Source organism: Artemia franciscana, chromosome 10 (genome assembly GCF_032884065.1).
Source record: "Artemia franciscana chromosome 10, ASM3288406v1, whole genome shotgun sequence".
Classification (NCBI taxonomy): Eukaryota; Metazoa; Arthropoda; class Branchiopoda; order Anostraca; family Artemiidae; genus Artemia; species Artemia franciscana.
The window spans coordinates 27,873,366-27,892,292 of record NC_088872.1 but is presented as its reverse complement, the minus strand read 5'-3'; the positions used below and the strand labels follow the sequence as shown (position 1 = coordinate 27,892,292).

General features: G+C 33.8%; 1 protein-coding gene across 1 annotated transcript in view; it reads left to right on the top strand.

Moving 5' to 3' along the window:
- LOC136032019 (pre-mRNA-splicing factor CWC25 homolog) overlaps positions 1-18,432 on the top strand; it is a 28,866-nt gene extending 10,434 nt beyond the window's left edge. Inside the window, exons 3-6 of the mRNA XM_065712095.1 lie at positions 5,035-5,204; positions 11,582-12,059; positions 13,881-14,070; positions 16,298-18,432. Of these exons, the coding sequence (XP_065568167.1) occupies positions 5,035-5,204; positions 11,582-12,059; positions 13,881-14,070; positions 16,298-16,412 (953 nt within the window). The 3' untranslated portion in view covers positions 16,413-18,432. The remainder of the gene's footprint in view (positions 1-5,034; positions 5,205-11,581; positions 12,060-13,880; positions 14,071-16,297) is intronic.
- The last annotated feature ends 495 nt before the right edge of the window (positions 18,433-18,927 follow it).

Genomic DNA, 18,927 nt, shown 5'->3' with positions numbered 1-18,927 from the left:
AAAAAACTGAAAAAACTAAAAAAAGGCAAAAACTACAAAAAAAACTAGAAACTAATAAAAAAAGTAAAAAAAAGGTAAAAAACTAAAAAAAATAAAAAATAAAAAAAAAAACTATAAAAAAGGAAAAAACCGAAAAATAAGCTAAAATAAAGGTAAAAACCAATTAAAAACTAAAAAGAAAAAAAGGAAAAAACTAAAAAAAATTTTCATCTAAAAAACTAAAAAAAACTAAAAAAGGTAAAAACTAAAAGAACTAAAAAAGAAAAAATAAATGACGACACTCAAAGAGAAAGCGACCAGGACAAAAGGAATGTTCGATTAGCAATCAACAAAGCACCGGGACACAGGGAGTATAAATGACGACCAGGACATAAGTAAAAAAAAAACTAACAAAACTAAAAAGAAGGTAAAAACTACAAAAAAACTAAAAAGAAAAAAAAACTAAAAACTAATAAAAAAACTAAAAAATCTAAAAATCTAAATAAACTAAAAAAGAAAAAATAAAGGAGGAAAACAAAACTAAAAAACGAATGTATATACAGACCGGGACACCGGGATACAAATGACGACCGGGACAGAGGGAATATAAATGACGACCGGGACACAGGGACACAACTACAACGGGGACACCGGGGGAAACAGGGGGATATAAATGACGACCGGGACACCGGGACAGGGAATGGTCGATTAGCAATCACCATCAACAAAGCTCAAGGGCAATCATTAGAATCATGAGGTATAGATCTGAATACAGATTGTTTTCCCATGGACCATTATATGTTGCATGTTCAAGAGTCGGTAAACCTGACAATCTATTTATATGCAAAGACAATGGGACAGCAAAGAATGTTGTATATTCGCAAGTTTTACGTAGTTAAAACCATATATATATATATATATATATATATATATATATATATATATATATATATATATATATATATATATATATATATATATATATATATATATATATATATATATATATATATATATATATATATATATATATATATATATATCTATATTCACAGGTGGGACATAGGGACACAACTACAATGGCGCGTAACGACTTACGCGCGCGGGGGGGCTTGGGGGGGCGCGAAGCGCCCCCACCAACTAGGTAGTATATATATAGCTAGTATATAGTAGTATATAACAGCTATATATATATATATATATATATATATATATATATATATATATATATATATATATATATATATATATATATATATATATACTAGCTGTTGGGGTGGCGCTTCGCGCCACCCCAACACCTAGTTGGTGGGGCGCTTCGCGCCCCCCCCAAGCCCCCCCCCGCGCGCGTAAGTCGTTGCGCGCCATATTAGTTACGCGCCATTGTAGTTGTGTCCCTGTGTCCCACCTGTGAATAGAGGTAGATATAAATATATGTTTTTAACTACGTAAAACATGCGAATATACAACATTCTTCGCTGTCCCATTGTCTGTGCATATAAATAGATTGTCAGGTTTACTGACTCTTGAACATGCAACATATAATTGTCCATGGGAAAAACAATCCGTATTCAGATCTATACCTCATTATTCTAATGATGTGTCCCTGTGTCCCGGTCGTCATTTATATTCCCTGTGTCCCGGTAGTCATTTGTGTCCCGGTGTCCCAGTTTGTAATTTCTCTTTGAGTGTCCCGGTCGTCATTTATATTCCCTGTGTCCCGGTGTCCCGGTCGTCATTTGTGTCCCGGTCTGTAATTTCTATTCGAACAATCCCTGTGTCCCGGTCGTCATTTATATATCCCGCCTGTGCCCCCGGCGTCCACGTTGTAGTTGTGTCCCTGTGTCCCGGTCGTCATTTATATTCCCTGTGTCCCGGTCGTGATTTGTGTCCGGGTGTCCCAGTCTGTAATTTCTCTTTGAGGTTCCCGGTCGTCACTTATATTCCCTCTGTCTCGGTCTTCATTTGTGTCCCGGTCTGTAATTTCTCTTTGAGTGTTTTTTCTTTTTAGTTTTTTTTTAGTTTTTTACCTTTTTTCTTTTTTCAGTTTTCTTTTTCTTCTTTATTTTTCAGCGTCACTATGAAGTACATATCGACGAACCTTTGTTTTTTTAACTTAAATCTGGTAGACATTGATGACCTTATCCAAGTCAAAATCCCAAACCCAATCATCATCGCTATCATTTTCAGTTTTGATATGTTTTGACTCTCGCTGTCCAGGTGGATTTTCATCTAACTGCGCGGTTTTTGCGTTCAAATACCGTTAATGACGTCACCGTCAAAGCAAAAATGACGACAACTAATTTCATGACGTCAGTCGACACAGAAACATGACGTCACCTGATCCACAGATCCACAGACAGACAACTTATTTTTATATATATAGATATATATATATATATATATATTATTTATATATATATATATATATATATATATATATATATATATATATATATATATATATATATATATATATATATATATATATATATATATATATATATATATATATATATATATATATATATATATATATATATATATATATATATACTAGCTGTTGGGGTGGCGCCACCCCAACACCTAGTTGGTGGGGGTGCTTCGCGCCCCCCCCCCCCCCAAGCCCCCCCGCGCGCGTAAGTCGTTACGCGCCATAATAGTTACGCGCCATTGTAGTTGTGTCCCTATGTCCCACCTGTGAATATATATATATATATATATATATATATATATATATATATATATATATATATATATATATATATATATATATATATATATATATATATATATATATATATATATATATGGTTTTAACTACGTAAAACTTGCGAATATACAACATTCTTTGCTGTCCCATTGTCTTTGCATATAAATAGATTGTCAGGTTTACCGACTCTTGAACATGCAACATATAATGGTCCATGGGAAAACAATCTGTATTCAGATCTATACCTCATGATTCTAATGATTGCCCTTGAGCTTTGTTGATGGTGATTGCTAATCGACCATTCCCTGTCCCGGTGTCCCGGTCGTCATTTATATCCCCCTGTTTCCCCCGGTGTCCCCGTTGTAGTTGTGTCCCTGTGTTCCGGTCGTCATTTATATTCCCTGTGTCCCGGTCGTCATTTGTATCCCGGTGTCCCGGTCTGTATATACATTCGTTTTTTAGTTTTGTTTTTCTCCTTTATTTTTTTCCTTTTTTTTTCTTTTTTAGTTTATTTAGATTTTTAGATTTTTTAGTTTTTTTAGTTTTTTTATTAGTTTTTAGTTTTTCTTTCTTTTTAGTTTTTTTTGTAGTTTTTACCTTCTTTTTAGTTTTGTTAGTTTTTTTTTTACTTATGTCCTGGTCGTCATTTATACTCCCTGTGTCCCGGTGCTTTGTTGATTGCTAATCGAACATTCCTTTTGTCTCGTCATTTATTTTTTTCTTTTTTAGTTCTTTTAGTTTTTACCTTTTTTAGTTTTTTTTAGTTTTTTAGATGAAAATTTTTTTTAGTTTTTTCCTTTTTTTCTTTTTAGTTTTTTATTGGTTTTTACCTTTATTTTTGCTTATTTTTCAGTTTTTTCCTTTTTTTTAGTTTTTTTTATTTTTTATTTTTTTTAGTTTTTTACCTTTTTTTGTTTTTTTATTTTTTTTAGTTTTTTAGCTTTTTTACTTTTTTTATTAGTTTTTAGTTTTTTTTGTAGTTTTTGCCTTTTTTTAGTTTTTTCAGTTTTTTTTTTAGTTTTTTATTGGTTTTTACCTTTATTTTAGCTTATTTTTCAGTTTTTTCCTTTTTTTTAGTTTCTTTTAGTTTTTAGTTTTTTTAGTTTTTTACCTTTTTTTAGTTTTTTTAGTTTTTTTAGTTTTTTAGCTTTTTTATTTTTTTTATTAGTTTTTAGTTTTTTTTTTGTAGTTTTTGCCTTTTTTAGTTTTTTTAGTTTTTTAGCTTTTTTATTAGTTTTTAGGTTTTTTTGTAGTTTTTGCCTTTTTTTAGTTTTTTTCTTTTTAGTTTTTTTGTAGTTTTTACCTTCTTTTTAGTTTTGTTAGTTTTTTTTTTACTTATGTCCTGGTCGTCATTTATACTCCCTGTGTCCCGGTGCTTTGTTGATTGCGCTAATCGAACATTCCTTTTGTCCTGGTCGCTTTCTCTTTGAGTGTCGTCATTATTTTTTTCTTTTTTAGTTCTTTTAGTTTTTACCTTTTTTAGTTTTTTTTTAGTTTGATGAAAATTTTTTTTAGTTTTTTCCTTTTTTTCTTTTTAGTTTTTTATTGGTTTTTACCTTTATTTTAGCTTATTTTTCAGTTTTTTCCTTTTTTTTATTTTTTTTTATTTTTTATTTTTTTTAGTTTTTTACCTTTTTTTAGTTTTTTTAGTTTTTTTAGTTTTTTAGCTTTTTTACTTTTTTTATTAGTTTTTAGTTTTTTTTGTAGTTTTTGCCTTTTTTTAGTTTTTTCAGTTTTTTTTAGTTTTTTATAGGTTTTTACCTTTATTTTAGCTTATTTTTCAGGTTTTTTTTTAGTTTTTTATTGGTTTTTACCTTTATTTTAGCTTATTTTTCCCCCACCAACTAGGTGGGGGGTATATATATATATATATATATATATATATATATATATATATATATATATATATATATATATATATATATATATATATATATATATATATATATATATATATATATATATATATATATATATATATGTCAAGATTGACCAGAAACCAACCAATTACCGGTTGCAAAATGTGATTCCAGGCTAGGTAGTATCACTCTATTCATAAAACCCTGACATCTTTGATTCCATGTAAGTGAAGTATCTTATCTGTCCATCCACCTTATCTTCAACCGCTCTGCTCGTTTCAGCACATATCATGTGTCCAATATATTTTGAAATCGTTCCCTCTAATTCGAACACATGTTTTTGCATACTTTACGAATTATTTCTGCATGACCTGACGACCTGAGTAGCGACTATTGCAGAATATATTTGCTGAAATAAAAGCAGGAAAGAGGGTCATTATGTATTTTTATCATGTAAGCTTTAAAGTTTTTCATAATTTATAGATATTCCTCAGCCTACACTGCGAGCGACTAGCCCAGCCAAAGCAGAGGTATATAACTCTATACACACAAAAGAGGATCCACTTTTTCTAATTAAACAACGAGAAGAAGCCGCCAGACAATCCCTCTTAAATCATCCAGTCCGGTTAAAACAGTTGCAAAAGCTAAAAATGGTAAGATACTTCTTTTTATTTTTGTTGTTTGAACAACTAAGCTAACTGGATATGCGCAAGACATAATACTGTTCGATTTTTAGTATTCTCTATTATTATTATTATTATTATTATTATTATTATTATTATTATTATTTTACTCAGTTAAGAGCTATCATCTTTTAACTTGAACTATTTTTCAGTTTTCTGCCTCCAGGTTGCCTCCAGGTAGATGTTAATTTATTTTTTTTTTTTAAAGAAAGAAGTAAGCTTTCTCTATTTTTTCTTTCTAACTTAGTTTTTCTGTTCCATTTACCCTCAATAGCTGTCTAAGAATACGTTGTTTTTGTCTCAAAACGTGTTATTTTGCATCTCTTTTCTTGCTTCTAAATTCACTGTTTTGATTTCCTGCATAACTTTGTTTACATCCTATACATCATTTATTATTTACAATAAAATTAAAATATTTGTTGATGATATGTCAATTTAATATTATACCTATTTCAAGCCTATAACATGTGAATCTCTTGTTATTTATGCCAAGATGTGGATTATAGTTTTTGAACTGTATAGAGGCTAAATTGGTTAAGTTTAAAACTCTTTAGCTTTTTAGTTCTTTATGTTCATAAAATAGAGATTAATACGATTATAACGAGACAAAATTTTGGCCGTTGAATTCCCATTATGGACTTAGCCAGTTTAGCTTCTAAATGGTTCAAATATTGTCTACAGTTAGGGATTAATAAATCAGTAATAAAACTAATCTAGGCCATTGTGTTCCGACTTATTTTTAGAAATCTATTTATTCCAGAATGTACTTCAGCATGTTCTTTATGCGCATGTTCAAGGCACGTAAATAAAGTAATGAGTCTGATTGAAAAATTTAACACTGAATCAAAATTGACGCTTTTATATCATCTGCTTCAAAATAATTGCCTTGGGAGTCCACCCAGCGCTGAAGGGGATGTTTCTATCGTTCATAACACTTCTGGGACTCGGACACTAGAATAACCTCTAGGTTGCAGACATTTGAATATATTCTACTATCTTAGCCTTTGGTCTATAGTCTTCTTCAATTTAATTTGGGGTTGTAAAAGAGCTAAAGAATCACGGGAATGTTTTCGGTAACTGATCAATTGAAATGGCCTTGTGACAAGCCACATTTTTGTGATTCATTACCTAAGTGTTCTTGAATGTTTGGTCTCGTGCGCAGGACTATTTTTTTAAGTCTTTCAAGAGCTTCTCCATAAGGTAATGGTTTGCTGTTTGGGCTTAAGGGACAAACTTTCTGTGGACCATTCTTTGTCTACCAAGGAAGGAAGTGAGTATGTTTTTGGTTTTTGCCTTGCTTATTTTTTGGTTTTTGTGACACTGAAAGTGTGCCATTCTTGGCTCCGGTGCTCTGTTTTCTTGTCATACTCGAAAATCATGTGTTCTTCACACATGATTTTCACACATAATATTGTTTTTGTACAATTTTAATTTGAATTAATAAATATTGATTTATTGATTGATTCACTAATACTTGAAGAAAAAAGGATCGTTATCAAACTAATTCAAAGATTCAAGACTCATATTTCTCCTGTTGTCCTTTTGATGTCGTGACGGAGTTTTCAGTACCATTTCTGTGCAGATTTTTTTTTATCTCCAAATCATTGATTAAAACATGGGTAACGGTAATATGAATTAATCCTAACTGTTCTCCAATTATCAAATGATGTTTAATTTGGCCAAGATGCCAAAATCTGGTAAATTTTTGTTTTGTTTTTTTTTTTTGCTGTCGAAGGGCCTCCACGATGAGGTGCATCTTCAGTCGATCCTCCACAGTCTGAGTATGGCTTAAAGCACCTGAAAATCATGGTCGTTGAAAAAATTCAACCGTGTGTTGGCTGAAGTAAACCGATTGTGTCCTAGTTTAAGGCGGAATCGGATGCACACCATTGCTCTAAATTGTCGTCGCTTATTTTTATAGCGCACTAGAAAAACGGTTAATGAAAATAGCCGCTACAGACCAGCACGTAGCTCTAGAGCTAGTTCAAAATTGTACTGAAGACACATGATGATAGATTTGCCTACAAGCATTATAAAAAAGGACGTTATTAGTGTTTTTTTGACAATATATCCCGCCATTTTTCTTATTACTCTATTTACAAGACTAATAATAACAAATAATAAATAAAGGAATACTTCACAACTCAAATATGCGTGTATTAAAAGCAGCTGACAGTGTCTAATAATTTAAATTTTTTGTGTTATGATGTTTCGTAAGTGGAGTCCTCTAGTTTTGTAACATTGAAGCTACCGACAATTTTGAGAAGAGCTAGTGATCTTAAATTTCTAGGAGCAGCCTGTTTCACAGTAAATATGTTCCACCGAATTGCAAGCGGGTCTGGGCAGTCTCGTTGGCGAGATAAGTGAGGCTCAGGAGCGGCATACGCTTCTAAAAATCGTCCACCTGGTCATCTTGGTACTTGTCCCATAAGGTTTAGGGGAATATTAGGACATTCGTGCAAAGACCAGAACAGGGGAAACTGTCTCTTAAAAGCATCACTCTCATTTCCCATTGACCCAAGGTACTAGTGCCATAAGTGTTAAGCCATTCGGATGAAAAAAACAACATGCTTGCATTTCTGCTGAAAAGTTGGTGGCTTGAGTGTTGCTAGAGGGGCCAAGTTCCCGCTTACACAAAACCAAGAATAAAAGATGATTAGAAGGAGAAAATCCTTAAATAGCCTGTAGAAAATCAAAGACTAATTGGTAAAGCTGTCATTAGTCTTTTATTGGCCATGAAATTAATGAACTTTACTATTCGATTTTAATTCTCTAAAAAAAACTCAAGCAATCATAGTTTTCAGTAAAACATAATTTTTCAGGATTCCACAAATATAGAAAACATCACTAGCCGCTTCTTGGGCTTTAACATCTTAGGAGAACTGACCCTCGGAAATGAAAATTGCACCATTGGAATCACCTTGGTTGGAAACTCTGTAAGGATAATTACAGCCCCCCCCCCACCTTGAACAACAGGAAAATTAATTTTTTGGAAGCACTGATATGTCTTCCTTTTTTTCTTCGTCGTTAGTGAAGGGCTAGAAAGTAAATATTTATTTCAAAAGAAATTGTCTTAACCAAGGTTTGAATCTTGTTTAACGTGGCTACAACAAAGGGCCCTAACCACTGCACTATCATGTCCTATTTAGCTGTGTTTTTTTTTCTATTTGTTGCTTTTCCCGATCATTTGTTTATCATTTGGTAGTAATTCACGGCAATAAGATAGCCAAGAACTGGAAGTTCCGTCACCGCTCGATGTGCCTTTTTATGCTCTTTTCAGATATAAATCTATAAAAAAAGCATGTTGATATGGTCAAGATCGTTGAATTGAGCCTTGAAACATCTTTCTAAGATGCTGCAGTTATTTACTAGTTCCAGTGGCGTCAATTGGGAGGGGGTAGGCTATGCTGCCCACCTTAAATCTTGAAGAATGCCTTTTTTGGAGCACTTTCATTGAAAAATGTTCTTTTTTAGTATTTTTATTGAAAAACAACACATTTATTCCCGCCTCCCCCAGATGTTGAAAAATAAATCCCCTCCCCATTTTTTGTGAATCGACACTGCTAGTCTAGTTAGTCAGCAGACGATTTATGAAGCTTATTAAGGGAGCTGGGAGGGGAAGTGTTCTATTTATGGGAACTGAAAACCTTAGATTTTCCAACCAGGTAGATTATGAGGATACTTTTTTCGTGCTTCCTGGCGTTTCCACATCAGATGTGGAACCGAAATTGCCATTTTTGGAGGGCCACACGGCACCGTATGATGTTGTCAAGCCGAATTTATATTAAAAAAAAATGCACGTAGATATAAAAATTAGCTTTGAAATTAGCCTTAAAAAGGCTCTATGACGGTCCCGTGCCCCACTAGCTGCAAAGGAAAAAAAAAGAACAAGAAGATAAAAAAAAGAAACATCAGTGATTCTCATGCAAAAAGTGGTTTTGTCTCTAATCCTCCTGTTATAGATTTCCACCATTGCAATTCTAATGGTGCACTTTTCTTTTCAATCCGACGCCATTTTTGAGGGATTTTTTAGCTCCTTTTCGAAATTCCTGTCAATTTGTCTTTGTAATGACATTTTACAATTAAAATTTATCGAAAAAATAGTTACCATTCCTTAATCAATTACAAATGGCAATTTTTTCTCACTAGACATTTTTTTTTTTGTTTCACAACGCGCTTTTAAAATTTTGGTTACTATGGGCCTTGATTCGCTCTTTACTAGGTTGCAGCTACCACTGCAACCATGAAACAAGGTACAGTAGGTTCATCTTTCTGCTAAAAAGTTGGCGGTGAAAGAAGTGGGGAAACTATCAACCTCAAATCATACTGATTAAAAATCATTGCATGTTTTTATTTGAAAAAGGGCTATACGCTCACATTTCTGCTGAAGAGTTGCAGTTGCGGAGGTCTAAGTGCAGCCAGATCTTAGCTTGTTTTTACATTGAGTCATGGCTAAGATCAGTTTTGAACCTAGACGGAACTTAGCTGGTTTTTGTACTGGGTTAAGACTGAGCTTGCTTCTAATCAAGTCAGTCTGCAGCTTGGGCTCACTTCGTTTTCACACTTAGTAAGTACTTAACTTGTTTTTGCACAAATCTGTCTGTAGTTTAGAATTATTTGTGAGTCGCGAATGAGCTTGTTTTTGCACCAAGTCGTTTTGGCTGCTTATACTTACTTCATTTTTGTAACTGCGCCAGGACATTGCGCCCTCGCATGTTTTTACATCAAGTCTAATTTTAGCTGTTTTTTTAGGTGAGTTGTCATGGGCCACATTTTTGCCGTCGAATCACACTTATTGATAATCCTTGTCTAATTCCTGTTTTAAAAGGGTGAACATGTCTGTCTTTATAGAAAAAAATTAAGCAAAATAAACTCTTTTCCTCTTAAATGTAAATGTGAAGCATGGGTCTTTTCTAATTTAGGGTCCTTGCCCGTGGGACTGCATGTACATTTCCCTTTCAGAGTTTTTTTTTTACCATTCGGCAAATGTGAGTGAAATGGCTGACTTGGAATTTTGAAATAAAACACCCTGGGGAGCTACGGATGTGGGCAAGGGCAAAAAAGAGTACAGGAGAACATACTGATAAAACAGAACAAACTTGTGGACCCCTTCCGACTCGTAAAAAGAGTTTAGAATTTTCAGTTTCCGATTGACTATGGAACCACATGTTTGTGAAACAAATCTATGATAAGTTAGAACGTCCCAAGTTTTTTTTTGTCATCATGTTGGCTTGTAGAGGCTAAACTATAAGTTATATGCTCTTTTATATGACTACAAAAAGGAGAGATTGGGTAATGAAGTTCCTGAGGAGTAATGACCGTTTTAATGATAGTTGCAGCGGTAAATACAACATAGTAAAGGACGAATAGAAAGGACGGCTCATAGTAACCAAAAATCGAAAAACGCGTTTGATAAAAACTGGCTTGCGAAAAAAATTATTAACATGAAATGAAACTGACCGGCGTTGCTCTGAAATCTTTATGAGGATTTAATATATCCTTTTGGTATCACATCTCTAATTGTTCTAATTGATTCTTATATTTCTCTCCTACCAACTACCCCACACCCACCGAAAAGAAACTCTCTTTTTTGACATATCAAAATATCACTCTCTTTTTTGCCATCACAAAAGCAAAATCTCTGACCTAATAAAAAAAAACATTCCATTTGAATCTGAAAGGAAGACCTACTGCGCGTAAATATTGAAGTAAAGAACCGCATACATATATATATATATATATATATATATATATATATATATATATATATATATATATATATATATATGGTTTTAACTACGTAAAACTTACGTAAGGAAGACCTTCTGCGCGTAAATATTGAAGTAAACAACCGCATATATATATATATATATATATATATATATATATATATATATATATATATATATATATATATATATATATATATATATATATATATATATATATATATATATATATACGGTAATAATACAAGTCCAACAATGTTCAAATTTGTTGACTCTCTACTGACACATCACCCCCGCCGTATAACACGACCTCGCTCCTAGTGTAAAATAGCCTACAACATTTTTGCTGAAATTACTACTTTATTATTACTTATATTACTTAATTACTACACATATTAGGTGACATTATAGAGATTCGCTCTTAAATCATCCACCACCCTCTCCCCCCCCCCCTAATTTTTTGCACTCAATGGGATGCACCTCCCCTCCCTCCCCAGCTGGGAACTATCTGGTCTAGACTCTTAGCTATATAATTCAAACAATCACTGTTTGTAATATGGCAATTATGTGCCAGTTTGGTTTTGCTTCTTGATCTTTTTCTATTTTTACATATTTTAGAAATCTCTCAATAAAGAATCCTCCGATGAAGATATTGACAGGAAGCTAGCCAAAAAACTTAAGAAATTAAAAAAGCATTCACCTGAATTCATTGATCAACTACTATTTAAAAAGCTGCGGAAGTTGAAAAACATCAATATCAAAGAACTTCTAGAAGAAGCAGAGTCTGAATCAGGCAGTGACGAACAAACAGAAGCCAAGTCCGTTTCAAAAAGATTAGAGAAAGAAGAAGACTACAAGAGACGTAGAAAAGAACGTGAGCATAGAAGATCAACAAGCTTGTCCCCCTATCGTAGAAGAAGAAGCAGATCTCCATATCAAAAGAAAAGAGTCTCCCCTGGTACAGCGAGTCCTAGTCCTCCACGCAAAGAGAAACGCTTTCAGAGTAGACCAGAACGTGCTCATCCTGGACGCAAAGATAGGCACGGTGATATGGAATCTCGACAGAACAAGAATGATAGTGTAAATAAAGAAAGGGGTATGATCTATGATTTTGTTTTCCTTCAAATTTTGTATCCCTTTAAGGTCAAATAGGAGAATTTTTAGGAGCTAAGGCTCCTTATTAAAAGGCAAAATGTATTCGTCTCCAATAAGTTCTCTTGCATATTACAAGACAAAAATAAATAATGATTTTGCATAAAATGTATTGTGAATTTTGTAAATACTACAAGTTTTTATTTTTTTTTAATATCAGTTATGCCTCCCCAAAAAAAGAAATCTTCGAAAAGCCTTCTTTTACAAAAACATCTTGTTTATCTTTTTATTTCTTCATATTTATTACTGATAATTTTTATCTGTCATTTTTTGGTTTTGGTTGTTTTTTTTTTATTTACGGTGGTATTTGACAGAAAAGAGAAAACTATGGATTATTTTGATTTTTGTTTATCCTGCCATGTCGAGCCCGTTAATAAAGGACAAAAAGCTATTAGTCTTGGAATTGAGCCTACCACCTGGAATTAGTTCTTGGATCAAATTTGGGGTTTGGCTGTTGCGTATCATTCAATAGAACCGTGTTTAGCTTGAAAAAAGGTTTTGTGACTTGCGTAAACTATTGGCTTAAACTTTCTGCTTCAGTACTTGGGTAGAAACATTATTATCAAAAATAAGGTATTAAGTGATTCTTCTAAACTTGCAAATAAATTGATTTTCTATTATGTTCTTTAATCTGATAACTTGTGTTTAATTGAGTTTAATAACATACAAAAATAATTGAAAAAATTGTTTCTGAACACCTGTTGTTTAGGAAACTGTACTCCTGTTGGGTCCCGAAACTCCAAACAGAGGACCGCAAAAACCAAATATTTGAGTGTGCGATGAAGCTCTTGACTCGTTATCACGAAGAAGGTATTGACTTCTTGATTCAGATCATAACTGGAGACGAAACAAGAGTTTCGCTTATTACGCCCGAATCCTGTTCTTTCGCACACCCTTCCTGTTTACCCTCCCTTGTATTCTCCAGGTACCTATTTAGAGTCGGGTCGACTCTGGCTGAGCTTAAAGAGTCACGTCACTGACTCTCATCCCAAACCAAACAATTGGGTCACACAGTTGCTGTTAAAGGTGAAAACATAGTGAAGGCATGGGAAAAGCATGGTGTATTGTTGGTTGACTTCATGCAACGAGGTACCACTACCAATGCAGACACATACTGCTAAACCCTGAGAAAGCTACGGAGAGCGATTCAAAGCAAAATACGCGGCATGCTGACAAAGGGAATTGTCCTTCCCCATGACAATGGAAGACCTCACACTGCAGGTCGAAACCGCAATTTATTGAACAGTTTTGGCTCAGTGGCCTTAGACCGTGCACGCTACATTCCTGATCTTGTGCCGAGCGATTATTGTCTGTTTCTCCATCTCAAACAACACCTCAGTGGCAACCACTACCACGATGACGACGAGGAGAAAACAGCAGTGAACTCTTTGATGTCGGAGCAGGCGGCAAGTCTTTATGAAGAGGATGTTTTATATTGGGTCGAGAGATGTGATTAATATTTGAACGAAATTGGCGACTCCGTTGAAAAATAGAGCAAAGTATGTACTTTCTGAAAATAAATCTACTTTTTTGAAATAACCTTTCTGAAAATAAATCTACTTTTTTGAAATAACCTTTCGTTGTGTAGTTGTGTTCAAACGGACCATACTTAAAAAATACTCCTCGTAGTTGCAAAACAACATGACTTGGAAGTGTGGATGTATGTTTATATTTTTTAGCAATATTTAACCGCAAGTAATATAGTGATGCGTGTAGCTCACAACTATAAAAAATGTAACCAATTAGCGATTTCTTTTTCTTTTAGATTTCAGTAGACGCCAGGAAGGCGGCAAAATTGGACTGAGCGCAGAAGAGAGGGAAAGGCGCCTGAAGGAGATGGAGAGGGATGCAAAACAACGAGATATTGAGCGAATGAATAATGTCGCCAAATATAGAGAAGATGCAGCTAAAGATGATGCGGAAGCAGTTAAAGAAAAAGACCCTGAATTCCTTAGGTGAGCTTTAGATATTTTGAACTGTAGCTACCCTTAGGTACTGCTTTACGGCTAGTTACTGGCAGAATACTTGTAGAATATTAGCAGAATACTAGACTCTTAGTAGTTCGTCAAATTTCAGCTCATCAGCAATGTCAGTCTTGCAGCACACCTTGACAGAAATGACCCTTATGTGAACTGATAATTTTTTTTTTTTTTTGTAAGCAAAGTAGATATCTATTTTTCTTGAAAACGGCTTTTTTTGGAAAATTGGCATCTTGAAATTCTCTGGCCTGAAAAGACGATCTAGACAGGTTGCGAGTTTGATTAAATTAAGAGCCTTAATTTTGGCAAAATTAAGCTTACTTGGCTTAATTTTACCCTTAGGTACTGCTTTACGGCTAGTTACTGGTAGAATACTGGTAGAATATTAGCAGAATACTAGACTCTTAGTAGTTCGTGAAATTTCAGCTCATCAGCAATGTCAGTCTTGCAGCACATCTTGACAGAGATGACCCTTATGTGAACTGATAATATTTTTTTTGTAAACAAAATAGATATCTATTTTTCTTGAAAACGGCTTTTTTTGGAAAATTGGCATCTTGAAATTCTCTGGCCTGAAAAGACGATCTAGACAGGTCGCGAGTTTGATTAAATTAAGAGCCTCAATTTTGGCAAAATTAAGCTTACTTGGCTTAATTTTATCCTTAGGTACTGCTTTACGGCTAGTTACTGGTAGAATACTGGTAGAATATTAGCAGAATACTAGACTCTTAGTAGTTCGTCAAATTTCAGCTCATCAGCAATGTCAGTCTTGCAGCACATCTTGACAAAGATGACCCTTATGTGAACTGATAATATTTTTTTTGTAAACAGAATAGATATCTATTTTTCTTGAAAACGGCTTTTTCTGGAAAATTGAGACATTTCGATTAGGTTGACGGTTTGGTTATAATGTTTTGTCCTTTGTAATTGAATAGAGGAGTAGGATTAAGACCTCATTCAAGTGCTCATTTATCTCAATTTCTGGATTTGGAAGACAGTTTTTTTCTTCTTCTTCTCTCTCTTTTTTTTAGTCAAGTAATTACATCTAAAACTATATATATATATATATATATATATATATATATATATATATATATATATATATATATATATATATATATATATATATATATATATACATATATATATATATATATATATATATATATATGTGTGTGTGTGTGTGTGTATATACGTATGTATGTATATAATATACCCGAACTCTTCCAAGGCAGAGGGCCTTTGCACAAATAAATCTGCTCTATATATCTATAGAGACCTGGGTCATTATGTAAAAAAAATTCCATCTTATGTACCTCTACTAAACAGATCAGAAATCCTTTACATCTACCATATATAGCTAGTCGTTGGGAGATACCTCTAATGCGCACAAGGGTGAGGCACTTTAAACCTTCTTGATCACTGCATGCGTTGGGAGGCTAAAGCCTCGAAATGTATAGTGTTGGCCCACAATCTCCAAATTTCCTTGATAATTTTCTTTATCAATATGTAACGGGGAAATTTGCCTCTTCTCTTTATTTTTAAAAACTGCTTCTTTTAATATTTTGGTCACAACTTCACCAAGGCTGAAGGCTCTCTCATATAAGTCAAATCATAAATTCTTGACAGCCCTTACTAATAGTTAGTCCTCTGGGAGATACTACCAATGAACCCCTTTGTCTTAATGACGGGCATTCGACAAAACAGGAAGAGCCAAGGCTTGCAAAATGAACTTAAGGGATCATTGGTTTTAGTTAATTATTCAGAACACCCTCGAGAATTTTAGATCTGAGGAAACCGGTTTCATAGCCACAAAGACAAGTGACGGGTGACCGATACTTGTCTTTGTGGCTATAAAACCGGTTTTCTCAGATCTAAAATTGTTGAGTGTGTTCTGAATAATTAACAAGTGGCTGATCATTTCCTCTAAATAACTCCTTAAAGACAAAATGATTTTGAAAACTAAATTTTTTTTTTAATTTAATTTTTTGGCTTTATTCGATTTGGGAGCCTCGAACATTCGTTTATTGTAATACTAAGTGTAGCTCCATAAAGTATAAGTACCGTAGGTGGTCTATGTTGAGTCTGGGAAACCTTGTTGATTTTCTTACGAAAACTTGGCAACCTTAAGTGTGAATTATGTTATACCGAAAATAGGAAATATGAAGACATTGAAGGAATCTGATTGTTGTTTGTCTTTCAGGAGAGAATTGACTAAAGCAGCCAGCATTGGTTCAGTTGAGAGTCGAATTAAGGCAAATGTGGCCAATATTCAAAGAAGTAAAACAGCCATGGAGAAAAATTTTGCGCGCCGATAGGCTGAAATTGTTTACTTCTATTGATCTATAAATTTCTTTTAATGACTTCCTCATTGAAATCCTCCTTCAAAATGGAATTTAAGCACTAGGAAGAAAATAATGTGCATTTTAAATTGTATTTCATTTAACTATTTACATATATATAATTTTTCGGTTGAATTTTACATGAAGTCTTCTGATTACTCGAATCATTTTAGAACGTGTCTGAAAATCTGAACCCTTACCTCTCTGTTGAAAAAGACGCTCAGTCTTGGACACTTGTATACGCTGTTTAAATGTTATTGAGGGAAGCTGATATCAGAGGAGTCTTCTTGAGCAAAAAAGGATTGTCCCTGAACAGCTAATATAAACTACTAAAATTGAATTTGTGCCATAAAATCATAGTCTCTCCGGTTATGCCCTCTTTATTTGCTAATGGCTTTTAATATAGCAATTTGCATACCGATTTTTGGATGTCCTGGAAGTAATGTCAGCAATTATTCTGACTCGATGGTGTGTCGGAGCCCAATTAAAACTAGTAATGGGAGACCCAGTTAAGTAGCGTTGTATTGCACTGCAGCCAGATTTGTTCTTTTACAAGTAAAAACGTAGCGCTCGCTGGAAAAAGTATTTGCGATCAAGCTGTGCAAGAAACCTGCGGAAACTGTTTCTATGAACAAGACTGCTCACAAAAAACACGTCCTGTTGGATCGGAAAGCGTTTCGGTGGTACAGGGCGCTTAAGAAGCATGTCGGGAGGTGAGGTGGAAATTATGTGCAAAAATGTTTCCAAAAGTGCTCCCTGACGATAAAATGTCACACCGCAGTGAAACGTGCCAAGAGAGACAATAATGATAATAGGCCGTAAAGTCATAAGGTTTAATATAATTGTAAACAAATCTGAGAATAAAATAAAAAAATAATTAAAAACCAAAACCAAAACTGATTACCGTATCTCATCTTTATACGTATTACTATAACGCGGGGTAGCTCCCCGCTACCCCGTTTTATGGTATTTCAATTTTTTAAGTTGCATAGTAAAAATTGCGTTAGCACACTCCTTCTTGTTTTCACACCGTCCGTGGCGATAAATGGCAAGTAAAAAGCAACCGCCGTCCATTGTAAGCGAAACTATACCAAAAAATCGTAAATTTGAGAACAAGCTATATTTTAAAAGAATCTACTTTTAATGAGAAATCTTTTGATTTCGAAACTTAAAACGGAGGTTCAGTAAATTTGAGATTGTTTTTTTTTTTCTGACAAACTTAGTCATGTATGAAGTTTGTTACAATATGTGCGAGCTTTTCGTGACTAGTTAGCATTGTATGCAAAAATGCCTCTGTTAGCTCAACAGCTGAGGTCTTTGACCCTTGCAAATTGGTTTATTGTTGCGCTCATTCCTGTCTTTCAAATCGCGTCGCCCAAAATAGAACCTAGCCGCGATTAATTAACCCCCATGCTATGAATTGGTTAATATTGTGATGTGATTCCGAGCTGAGTTTTCTCATGTTTGTTTTTCTTTTCTTTTCAGTTAAGATTTAGATATCTGAATAACCTTAAATACCATGTTTTTGTCCCAGCCATTCTTTTAGTGATCTGGACGGGTTCAAAAAGCTTCATTTTTCTCATTTATGTGAAGAAAGGATTGTTATAGAGGGTTCAGTATTTCTCAGGTACAGACTTCATAGTAAAATGTCGCTTTATAGTGGTCCACCTTTTCATTTATAATCTTAATAGAAAAATAAGTATTCAAGAGTTTTAATATTTCAAAGGTGAAATACCTAACCATTTTTCTAATTAAGTTTCCTTCCAACAAAGTCACATAGAACTGAGATTTATTGAATTCCTTCATTTTATTTGAGTTTTTAGTTACATGAATTAGGTAAGTACTATTTAATGAATACGTTAAGTACACGTAAAATGTTAGTTTGTACAATGTATTAACAAGTAAATAAAGCAAATTTTTCACTGTATACATAATTTTATACAAGGTACTATCCACCGAGATTGACAGGTTATTTGGCACTACAGTATGCAAGGCTGAGCGCTGTTTAAGGTGAGTACTCTACCTTAAGCGCATGAAAAAATGTTTGGAGCAAAATTTGTCATAGGTTTTATGCGCTGCAGTTTCTGTAATAGATGTGAACAGCATTGGAGCAATGAGAATCTAGACTATCGCGAAGATCCGGTTTTGCGACCTTTTATCTTAAATAACTTCCGATACAGGCACTTGGCTTCAGGAGACTTTCGACGTAAATTTTAGAACGGCAAAAGGAAGGTGTATACAAATTTCCAGCTTATTAACTTCTGCTTATTAACTTCTAAGTCAAAAGTTGACCCCATTTTTGTTTAAGCGAGTGGACTTTTATTGAAGAAATCCAAGAGAATTGCTGAACGAACCGTGCTCTAGGATCCAATAGTTGAAACTTTTCAAAAGGTCCAAAATGATAAATCTATGAATACAGACTACTAAGTCCATGAATACGCTCATTTAACTTTCTTTTTGCACTCAAGAGGATAGCACTAAATTTAGCCTT